Source organism: Macrobrachium rosenbergii, chromosome 9, assembly GCF_040412425.1.
Source record: "Macrobrachium rosenbergii isolate ZJJX-2024 chromosome 9, ASM4041242v1, whole genome shotgun sequence".
Classification (NCBI taxonomy): Eukaryota; Metazoa; Arthropoda; class Malacostraca; order Decapoda; family Palaemonidae; genus Macrobrachium; species Macrobrachium rosenbergii.
Window position 1 is genome coordinate 49664235 of NC_089749.1, and position 12554 is coordinate 49676788.

The window sequence follows — 12554 nt, forward strand, 5'->3', positions numbered from 1 at the left end:
GGAAAATACAGAGAGAGAGAGAGAGAGAGAGCGATTTTGTTATTAAAATGGATGATTTATGAGTCTACTGTAGTTATTTTTCATTTCAAAGGAGTCCAAGGTCATAATCGTTAATATCCTGATGTTTGTTATTATTGGTCTACTTAAGATAAAAAAGGGATATCTTAAGATTCGCTAAATCACATTTTACCAAAAAGATTTAATACGTACTTGTATCAATGTAAACATTACCTGAGGTCTGTTGTCTCACACCTCAAGGATTACGGGATAAATGAAAACCTGTTTTATCAGATAAACGATGTGTCTTCAGCGTTCAATATATAAGTTCGTCGAGGACGCTGGTGAGTTATTCGGTTTCCGTTGAGCAGCCAATGGGCTAGACAAATTTTGGGAGCAGTACAGACCAACTGGGAGAGGACTACCACGTTTTTTAGGGACAGAATATCAAGCAGTGAACCGCACGACTTAGTCTTGGGAATGCAAAATTAGCAACATGACAAGGACCCTACTTACAGAAGTAAGAATTTTTATGGATACTTGTAAATGTACAAGCGCCTTGTTTATCTAATTGTTGCAGGTTCTTTTTCATCTCGTTTATTTCAGCTTTATGTTAGCCTTTTCCGTCCCTGTCTGAATGTTTCGTGAATGTTTGAGGTCCATCATCTTACTGTAAGTGTCCCTTCTAGATATGATTGGATCAAACCCGAAGAGTTTGATTTATGTCCATCTCTTACTTCCATCGATCATCTTTCTGTCCCATGTAAGCTGGCTTTCCTCTCTCTCTCTCTCTCTCTCTCTCTCTCACACACACACACACACACACACACACACACACACACACTCACATCTGTAGCTTCAACCAGTGTTCTTTTGCAAGACGAGAGTCTCTCCCCCTGTTAGAGGACCTTGTAAAACCCTTCAGGCCACACCTTCCCATAATTCTTAGGTGGTACTCTATTATCTTTGGAGAGTGTGGTCAGGCGACTGTCTCTTTTCTTATACTACCAGGCTTCAGAATTCCCGTCCTGGTTCTGTATTCCTGACTCTTATATCCTTGCATCCTTCGAGAGGCAGATCTGCCTCTTTCAATGGGATCAAACCCACTCTTGCTTCCTTCCCTCTGCTCTTTTGTTTTCTTTCCGCCCAGGCAGAGGTCATGCCTCATGCCTGCAATGCTTAGTCTCGTATGAAACCATATATGCAGAAAACGTCCATAACATTAGATGCTTCTTTCGCCTACACGGAAGTCTCGTCAGCAGGACGTTAAACCCCCCTATCAAACTATAGTATGCATTCACCTCTATCTTGCCTCCTGGAATTTAAGGTCCTTCCTTTGGATGCCTCTTTCACATTCTAGGTCTTCTTCTCATCCTTCCTAGAACTTTCAAATCATACACATTTTACTGATCTATCTTTTCACCAACGTTATCATTTTTTACCTTTTCTGTGCATCTCCGCATTTTCACCCTTCCAGTCTTTCTTTCGCCACATGTACTGCTCAAACAGTTCATCTCAGCGTCTTCAACACTTTTCATTTTTTTCGCATACTGTATCCAAACTTCACTTCCACAAAAGAGAGTTGGCTTAACAGTTCTCTTGTACATTTCCTCATCGACGCTCCAAGTCTCTTCCCAATCTTTTCCATGTATCCTGATATCTTCTTCGCTTCATTTATTCAGTGAATCATCGTCTCTTATCCCATGACCACTATATTTATTCCAAAATAATTAAATAATTAACTACACAAAATACTTCCATTCTTTCATCGTCAACATTAAAATATTGCTCCATTTTCCAGGATTCCAGTTATCATGGAAGCTTTTCTCTTGACCACATTCTTAGTTTTCTCCTGTCTTAAATACTTCCAAACTCTTTCAGTAGTTTCTGCAGCTTCACCTCACTTCCCTTTCAGTGCTGTTCATCACCTGTCAACAATAGCTGTCTTTCATTTCATTTGCAGCTCATTTCTTTATCCAACAACTTCGCACCTACATCTAACGAGCTTTATCCTGACTTCCATTATCTTTCCATCATCTAAAATAATAAACAGAAATAGGGACATAATAAGCATTTTTCATTTCAGCACCACTTTTACACAAAACCAGTCACTCTCCCAGCTATGCATTGGAAAATATGCTTTACTTCCATCATAAAGTTTTAAGAGCTCTCAGCAATTCATCTTCTGTATTGACCATCCTCAGCAATCTCCACTTTACATATATAAATTATTCTGTCATAAGTTTTTTCTGGTTTCATGTATAACTTATACAGCTTTTCAGCTTTTCCGGTCAGCCACTCAATCACACCGCAGCATCTTACTTGTAATCCCAAGTGGGCCGTTTACTGAAAAACTTATTGGGCCATTGTTGACCTAAGCAGCGAACTGGATACCTGATGATTAGTCAGTTGTGGAAGGTTACAACCAAATTAGAGATGAACATTTAGCATAAAGGGAAGAAGTATAAGGTACAATCACTAACAGTAACTATTAATACTGGGGTATCTATACAATAAAAAAAAATATGGCAATTTAAAGGAGGTTTGAGACAGCGAGTCCTGAATTTGGGGAGGTTTGCACCGTCCTGAAGCTTGGACGACGGTACTTCATTCAGCATAGGCCTTTATGGGCGCCATTGGTAGAATAGCTAACTCAGGCTAGACCACGGAAATTCTAAACGCGAATTCATCAGTTGTTTATTATCGTTGTGACACACACACACACACGAATACATTACCTGGCATTATTATTATATCGAAACTTATTCTAAATTCTAGATCGAGTAATGATTTTTTCCCCGCCTGTCAGAAACCCACCATAGCTCCTCGCATGCAAATTACTTACGCCGAGAGAGAGAGAGAGAGAGAGAGAGAGAGAGAGAGAGAGAGAGAGAGAGAGAGAGAGAGAGAGATGATGATGATGTTTGTTCACATTTGCATTTGACGCAAGAAAGATGAGTGTCTGCGACTTGGACAGACGTGTCTGGTAATCGACTTCGTTTTCAGTTCGTTTGTCTCAGTGCAGGACGAATCTAGCCAATCGCTATGCCAGGAGAAGGCTAATATTTTGATATCGAAAAAGGAACATATTTCTTGTTAGGAAAACAACAGTAGCAACAACAACAGCATTACAAATAATAATAGTGATTTGTTATTATGAAAACTTACGAAGTTATTATTGCTGCTTTTCAACGTGAACAAGAAAAATATCACTATAACTTCCTCAAAAAGTAATTTTCTATAAGATGCAATCAGATTGTAACCTGTCATGCTAATGAAAAAAGAGAAAATTAAACAGTGCAATATATCTAGGCATACACCCATATCCAAAAGCTGTAAAAACGGCTCTAGCGAGAATTAAAGGCACCATAATGGCACAAAGTGAGCAGCCCAAATGAACGGCACAGTTAATAATCATTATTGATATCATGAGCGTACAGTCTTAAGAAACGGACTGAAATATGAATAGAAAGTCCTACTGTCCTCGTTTAAAATTTCTTATAATATTAAAAGCATTGTGCAACAACACAAAAAACATAGATGTTATTTATAACAAGAAACAATAAATAACACAAAAGTAAAAAAGGAGAGGGAAGTAATTGTTTGTACCCCAAGCAAAGAAACTGGAACGTAAGGATACTGGAAGAGTAGAGCGGTATGACACTCTCCAAAAGTGGCGCTTGGGCCTTAGGGTGACCCATTAGCTGAAAATAGCGACACGTATTCTCGTCAGTTAAACAAACGCATTTGAAAGGAGAGAGAGTCAAGCACCCAAATTACAATATGCTGAATGCTTCAGCAGCGGAAATCATAAAGAATGATGCTATCATCATAAGACTATGATTGACCCACCCGTGAGCTCCGCCTACTTTTAATAGTTGCCAGCCATCACTTACCGGAAATGCTTCATTATCCCATAATCATCCAAAAAAAGTAAAAACTTGTTGCTTCAATTCTGTTGGTAATTGTGCATAAGCACTATACACCCTTAACACATATATATTTAATAACATTATTCTCTGCCACCACCAAGGCTCAATGTAAGACCAACTGTTTGTAATAATACAGATAACGAAATCTCTGTTTACCCCATACAGACACTGCGCTTCATAAACAGGACAAAATCATTAGGACAACGGATAATCTCAGGCTGTAAATCACCCGAGTCGAAACTGATAAGCAGAAAATCACTCAGTTAACCCAATATCTTATCACGATTAATCTACAGCAGCATTTTTCAAACGGTGGGTCCTGACTCTTTTGTGGGTCGCGAGATAAATAAAATGGGTCGCGATGAAAAGGAAGGAAAAAAAAAACGTAAATGGGTGTAAAGCGCAGAATATAAACAACTCTAAACGTTGCACAGCACTCATAAATCATCGCTAGCTTTACCGATTTCTCACGTAACAGGGCAGGCTTTACTAATCAAAGCACAATTGTTCATACTAATATGAATTTATTATTCATATACAAAAATGGTGTTATCAGTCGAAATAACTTCAAGGCTTTGTCCAAGGCAACCGACAGTCTCTCACTCTCTCCCTCCCCCTCCCTTTTTTCCTTGAATCCTTAACTATCAAACAAGTCTAGTTAAATTTTAATAACTAATTGTCATCAACAACTCTGGCAATATGATATGCTGGAAGACTTGCTATGCTGTCTAAATTTGACATCGTATACAACTGGTGCAGACGTATTTGCTGCATTAGAAGAGTGTCTTGTTGGGCAGTATAAATTAAATTTGAAAACTGCAAAGGGATTACAAGTGATGGTGCAGCATATATGACCGGAAAAAGTAGCGGTGTTATTAAAGGACTTTTAGATGTAGCTGATAACATCGCAATTTGGAATCATTGTTTTATACACTGACAGGCTTTTGGTATCTATCGAAGGGACTTTCGGAGAATCTTAGGGAAGTACTGAAAAGTGCAGTTAAAATTGTAAATTTCATCAAAGGAGCTCACTGAATAGTAGAATTAATGAAATAATCTGTTCAGAGATTGGTTCCCAATACACCCACTTACTTACTGTATCACACAGAAGCTCGTTGGTTGTCACGAGGCAAAGTAGGCTACTTAGCAGGGTGTATGGACTTAGAAATAATCCGTTGGCACAACTTTCCGAGGATGATATTTGGGTTACCAAACTGGCTTACTTAACTGATATTTTTGGCATTCTTAATGGTTCAAGGCATGAAACTTCAAAAAAAAGCACCAGTATATTTCAGCATATTGAATATATTGAAGGGTTTCAGAAAATGTTGAGGCTATGGCATGGAAGACTTGAAAGTGGTCATCCTACCCATATGTTCCCAACATTGTTACAGCACACTGCTGAGAACATTGTCAATGATGACTTATTAAGAGGATTAAAACTAGAGATTTTGTCACATCTCACTTTCCTATCTCAAAGCTTTGATAAGTAATTTCCCTGAAGAGAAATTTGAACCAGTGAAGAAAAACCTTTGGATAAAAAATCCATTTGCTTTCCAAAGTCCTGAATCAATGATTGAGTTAAACTTGTTACCTGAAGAGAAAGCTGAATTGCTGCATCTTAGTAGTTCCTTCACACTTAAGAATGATTTTGAGAAATTAAATTTGGGCTCATTTTGGATTAAGAACAAAGGGAATTTCCACTGCTGAACAAAAGGGTTATTCTATTATTATTAGTTTTCTGAAAACAAAACTATTGTCCCGGCTTTGTCTGTCCGTCCACAGTTTTTTCTGTCCGCACTTTTTCTGTCCGCCCTCAGATCTTAAACACTACTGAGGCTAGAGGGCTGCAACAATGTATGTTGATCATCCACCCTCCAATCATCAAACATACCAAATTTAGCTTCACATAACACTTTACAAATAAACCTAATCAAAGTTACAGGAAGGCCACAATTTATGTACTAAATCTGCACTTGGCAAAACCAAAGTCAATACTGTTGATTGAACTGAGTTGAACATAGAATTTAGGCCAAAGGCCAAGCACTGGGACCTATGAGTTTACTCAGCGCTGAAACTGAGAATGACAGTAAAAGGTTTGAAAGTGTAACAGGAGGAAAACCTCGCAGCTGCGCTATGAATCAATTGTTAGGAGAGGGTGGAAAGTAAGATGGAAGAAAGAGAATACGAAAGGAGGTACAGTAAAATTAACGAAAGGGGTTGCAATGATGATGAAGATGATAACATATGATACTGAACATTTAGAGGAAACTTCATTTTGATTTGAAAATGAAGAATTACAACAATGTCAGACATTTTCATATCTATTACATTACCAAAAAAAAAAAAGTTTCAAATGACCTTATTACTAAACTTTCTCTTTTTCCAGAAAACGTCTTTTGCGTTGTAGTATCTTCTTGACAATAATAATTTATTTTACCACCCTGCTTGTGATATTATTTTCCGTGAAGATATTAAAAAATCTCTGTCGTAGGCCATCGAATTTTTTACATTTCTTATGGACCAAATAGAGGAGATTTCATTGTCCGAGATAATAATGACTCACTATAATAATAATAAAAATAATAATAATAATGATAATAATAATAATAGTAGTAGTAGTAGTAGTAGTAGTAGTAGTAGTAGTAGTAGTAGTATTAGTAGTAATAAATTAATAAACAACAATAATAATAATAATAATAATAATAATAATAATAATAATAATAATAATAATAATACCACATGACAATATAATTCCTTCTGCAATAATTTTTTAATAAACGCGTGTGTTTGCGTGTATGTGTGTGTGCGTATGTGTGCGTCTGTTTCTACATATCAGCAACGAGTGGTTTTTACGCCCAATGATACTGGCAGATAAAAAAAGAAAATCTATTATCCTTGAAAATGAAACTGTAAACCATCCATTGTTGATTTCCGAATCACCTACATAACAAAGATTAGAAGGCCTTGATAGATTACGGATAATACACTGGTTTCCCCGTTAGAAAAAAATCGTTAAACCCAAGGTCCTGAAAGAGTGGTTAAACACATCGTTGTTATTATTATTATTATTATTTTTTTTTTTGTCTATCACAGTCATCCTATTCGACTGGGTGGTTTTTATAGTGTGGGGTTCCGGGTTGCATCCTGCCTCCTTAGGAGTCCATCACTTTTCTCACTATGTGAGCTGTTTCTAGTAGCACACTCTTCCTCATGAGTTCTGGAGCTACTTCGGCACCTAGTTTTTCCAGATTCCTTCTCAGGGATCTTGGGATCGTGCCTAGTGTTCCTATGCTTATGGGTACAATTTCCACTGGCATATTCCATATCCTTCTTATTTCTATTTTCAGGTCTTGATACTTATCAAATTTTTCTCTCTCTTTCTCATCTACTCTGGCGTTCCATTATTATTATTATTATTATTATTATTATTATTATTATTATTATTATTATTATTATTATTATTATTATTATTATTATTATCCAGGATTCCAGTGGCAAGGGGAATTGGAAGGGGCGAAAATCTATATTCTCTCAAATTTACTTACTCTTTATTTTCATAAAACTACCCCGTCACTGATTTTTTATTGCTTTTTATGCGAATTGTAGTCATATATCAAATACATTTCTTTACTTTTCACTGGCGAGAACTTTGGAAAGTTTGTGGGGATGGGGCAGGAAGGAAGGAAGGGTGGGGGGAAGCACAACAGCCTGCCCCGTTCCGCCATACCTGCATTAACGTTGATGTTTCTAATTGACTCAAATTCATATGGGACTTTCTTTTTATCTTCCACGCAGCGTTGGGCGTTGCCAGCTCTCGCGTTGCTTTCCTTGGCGTGCATCGCAGCGGGAGCGGCATCTTGGTTCGCAGAGGGCATCTCCAAATGGTCCGTCTTACTGACAATGTGTGGCGGTAAGAGCGCAAGTAATGTAAACAAACTGTTTGAAAACTTCTCCCTCCATCCTAACTTGACACAGTCGAAGCTGACCTTTCCCTGTACAAGAACTTTTACTTTTCCTGATCAGGTGTGTCCCGTCTCCCTCTGGGCACACACCGCATCAGGAAATTGTGTCAGAATTAAGTGTCATAGTTCTTGTTCGTGTTAATGAGCCTTGGGAATTCGGTTTTGCAGCAACATCGAAATCTTGGCTGTTTGAGGCAAAGTGTGACGGTCAAAAGATGCCAGAAATAGACCCCTCGGATAACATCTTTGCCGATTGAAATCATTATCAAGCTTTCAAGCGCAGACAGAGCAAAATTCTTTTGTTTAAGTATTTATCCATTTCCCTCGGTTATACTGAGAATAGACATTAAAAAATATTAGTCCCCGAATCTCGTTTAATGTCTAATTCACTGTACCTTGGGAATAACTTAAACCTAAAGGAAATTACAACTGATATATAGCCTATATGTGCCCAATACATATTTTACACGGTGAATGTATAATTATATAAAAAGCAAGCAGTTAAATGTTCCGTGAATATGTAACTGAGCCTTCCTATTTTCACGCAGGCGCTCTCTTCTTTGTAATCATCTTCGGATGTTTTACCCGTCGGCGTTCTGGCCAAAACGCAGATGAATCCACGAGTGAGGCACAATCGGCTGCAGACGACCAACCGCCAAAATACCGAACGGCCTGGAGGAAAGAGTTCATGAAAAGTTGTCCTCCCCACCTCAAGGAAGACCTCGAAAAGGGCACCAGGAAGTGGACGAGAAGCGACCATGCAAGGGAAAGTGCATTACCTGTGTGGACGACTGGTTTGCAGGTTGATTTTTGCGGTTCGGGACCTTATTACGTCCCGTCCAGAAACAGCGTGGGTCTCTCCTCCCACGAGCCGCCCCCTGCAGAGTGCCATCGCGTCAGAGGTTCGGTAAACACTGGCGATACGCAGAGCTTTCCAGCAACTTTTCTGCCCTCCAGAGAGACACGAAGGACAGTTGACCTGTGCGACTACGATTCGGGTTTGCCAAGCTACGAGGAAGTGCAGGATAGGTGACGACCTGCATGGTTTTGCCTAATTAATATTGCTTTCAGTGCGAAGTTTCGCCCCCTAAATCAGAATCGCAAGGAAAAGCATGAAAGCAGTGCAATACTACAAGATACCTGCACTAGGTACTGCAAAAAGAGAGAAAAAATGAATCTCTTTCAATGGGTAGTTGTTCTTTTAAAGATCTACTTCTGTGTAGCCTACATTATGATTTTCAGTTACATATATACGAGTATGTCGGTGGACTTGAGCTCTCTCACGGGAGTGTTATAATTCACTGTAACTATAACGACGATAGCCCTGAGGCTAGATATTTCCCTTACGTTTAGATTTTTTTTACTTGAGTCATTGTCTTTGACCGCTGTAATGTCTTTATGGTATGTATTTTGTGGCTATGGGAATCATGTCCAAAAAATGATGCATTAAGAACGCCTTTTGACAAATTTTGACCTTACAGTTATTTAAGTATAAATGGATGTAAATTACATATAAATCATACATGTATGCGTTAAAATAAATGCAATTGAGACTTAAGGATGGCATTATACACGTATTTATGTTGCATATATACATAAATTTATGCGCTTCCACAATTATAATGTCTCTTCATATTTACATACAGAATATGTAAACAAAATTAATTATCATTCGTGCACAAAGAAATTTTATTATAAACACGTGAACTATCATGAAATTATATTATAAACTATATATATATATATATATATATATATATATATATATATATATATATATATATATATATATATATATATATATATATATATATATATATATATATGTGTGTGTGTGCGTGTGTTTGTGTAAGAGTGTGATTTTGTGTGTGGAGGATCTACTATTATTAATCTATGATGTATAAAGATTTTATTTACACAAACTCACGTTAATATTCTCAGGAACTATTTAAGACCACGCCAATCCCCAACTTCTTCCAGGAACCAGCTCTCTTTTCCCGACCCATTATCCTCTGCTTTATTGAGCCCAGACTATCCTCTTTTTTTTTTTCATGAAGTACAAAGCCAGGCTGGGCTTCGTTTTTGCATAATTGAACACTATCGGCTTCAGGAGGCAGATTCCGCAAAGGATGAAATTGTTGTCGACTAAAGCTATGACTTGTTGGTCAGCGGTGATGTTAGACACTCTTCTGGACAAATGAAAACGGAGGCAATGATCACAGAAGATCATTGTGATGCCACAGGTAATCCCTCACTGGTTTTAACACCTATGGCGAAAGGCTACCTAGTAGAAAACAAAGGTCCCGAGTAAGAATCAGAAGAGAAAGCCAGACTTGAAGAATTCTAATACAGTCTCGACAACAGATGCTGTCGGTGACATGGATGAAGAGGTTGACCGTGGAATTCAATGCGGATGAAACCATTAGAATGGTGGTATGTGGAGTACTGGTGGCCGGTAATAAAGTCACAGGAAAAAAAGTCACAATTCTGTCTAGGAAAACAAGTCACAGGGAAAAAAGTCACATTAATTTATGGTGGCCGGTAATAAAGTCACGGTGAAAAATTCACAATATTTCTTGGGGGTCATTATCTCTTTGATATTTACAGTCTTTTATTTATGTTTATAAGGAAATCCCCAACGGGCTTGTACTAAACACGCCGCAAAGGTGGATACATACCGGGTTAAAATCCTTGGGGCTCACTATCTAGGAAAGATTGTTGTGACTTTTTTTCTGTGACTTTTTTATGTGACTTTTTTCCTCAGACTTTTTTTCTGTGAATTTTTTTCCTGTGACAGTTTTACAGGATTCGGAGTACTGTTAAGACGAACGGCAAGGTGGTGGTAAAACCCACAGTTTCACGGGCTAGAAGCGGCACCACTGAACAAAATACTGTTTATCAGTCGTGGCTGAAATGAAGATGTTCAGATGGATGAATGGAGTGACGAGAAGAGGTAAGTTAAGAAATGAATAAGCCCGAGGATTAGCAAAAGCCACTGAAGTGTCAAAGAGTCAAGACTGAGATGGGAGAATGAGGGTATGCGAGAGGCTAGTGTAACTTTGTAAGAGACGCAATTTCGTGTATCAGCCGGCAAGCTGTTCTCGTATCTGTTCAAATGAACAATAAAGCTGTTGTCTGAAGATTCATCGAGTGGTACGTGTCCTCCCTGTGGATTTATTTTATATTCATCTACACGTTCCATTACCCACAACGTGCTATGTAGCTCTAATATCGATGCTTTATTTGTCACCTAATAGCCACAGTCGACGGTAGCCATGCTTCATTTTCAAGAATATGATTTTGTTTTGATTTCTGTTGATTTTTCGTATAAACGTTAGATGTATGGCCACGTATAGAAACAGAATCATCACATAGTGATAGTGAGGTAAGTAGCAATGAGGAAATTGGCGATAATGATATAGAATATTACAATGAAAGTAAAGATATGTTGCATGTGCCGGCGGGCAGTCTGTGGACCCGAGTTTATGTCCCTGACTATAAAAATGTGGGGACAAATTCGACCTTTTCTCCAAGACATACAGGCCCTGTTGAAGGACCTAATAAAATTGCATATCCTTCAGGATATGTCCCGTTATTCCTGACAGACGCAAATATTGATAAGTTTGTTAAAAAACAAATATGTATGCGCAAGAAATTCTCGAAGAGAAAATAAGGTGGATTGCAACTCACACATACTCACTCTCTCTCTCTCTCTCTCTCTCTCTCTCTCTCTCACACACAATTTTCTTGCCGGAAACCTGTTACGGGAGAAAAAATAATAAGATTTTTAGGGCTATCCTTATGCATCATCACCTGGTACAGATCTTGTATTTCCTAGGTTAGAGAGCTCATAGCTTTATGAAATTAGCCCCAAGAGATGTAAACATTGGTGGCTTGGACTGTAACACTGACATACACGAAAGATTCTGGCATGAGATAGAGCACTATTTTAGGAAAGGCCGCCATCAAAGGGAGCTCGACGCTGAATAAACTTCAATACAGAAGATGTTTATAGTAAATATTTTATATAGTGAGTATTCAATTCCTTTGCATTACTGTATTTTGTTTCTACCTATCCATCACATCATGTTCATATTTCGTATAATACATATAAAGGATATAGTGCTGTGTGATTTTAATGGTATAATAGCCATGTAGTTACATCCCTTACACCTCGTAATTGCCGTGAAATCATTATTAAATAAGTTTCACATTTAGTCAGATTTTTAACATGGAAACATTCGAAATATCATGAAGCTTATTCAGCCAAGTAGTTCGAAAATAAAAAGTGCCAAATTATTTATTTTTACATCTTAACCTTAATAATATTTAGACATTTCTAACATAGCAATTTAATATTCAACGACACGTTACTATTACGATGAAAATGGGAATTCCTATGAAATAATAATATAATAGTTGGATGTATTTTTAAACATGAGAGAAAAAGTAATGGCTCTGTAATGAGATTTGAAATTGCATATTGCTGCGGTGGTCATTAAACAGCATCTGTTGTATTTTATTGTAGTCATTTTTATCGAGAAACCTTTCGTTTATTCAGTGCTTTTTTTTTATCTTGGTTACTTAAATATACACAGTACTGTTCATTCACCTTATTTAATATCCTAATATCTACTAACAAAATTAGAGAGAGACAAAT

General features: G+C 37.6%; 2 protein-coding genes across 2 annotated transcripts in view; one reads left to right on the top strand and one right to left on the bottom strand.

Moving 5' to 3' along the window:
- The window catches only part of fab1 (fab1 kinase), a 114787-nt gene extending 105975 nt beyond the window's left edge, over positions 1–8812 (bottom strand). Inside the window, exon 1 of the mRNA XM_067109043.1 lies at positions 8674–8812. The gene's annotated coding sequence lies outside the window, so the exon portion shown is untranslated. The remainder of the gene's footprint in view (positions 1–8673) is intronic.
- On the top strand, positions 323–9452 carry LOC136841771 (uncharacterized). The gene is made up of 3 exons (XM_067109049.1): positions 323–517; positions 7728–7842; positions 8443–9452. The coding sequence occupies exons 1-3, from the start codon at positions 494–496 to the stop codon at positions 8925–8927; spliced, it is 624 nt and encodes a 207-aa protein (XP_066965150.1). The 5' UTR covers positions 323–493; the 3' UTR covers positions 8928–9452.
- Positions 9453–12554: the final 3102 nt, after the last annotated feature.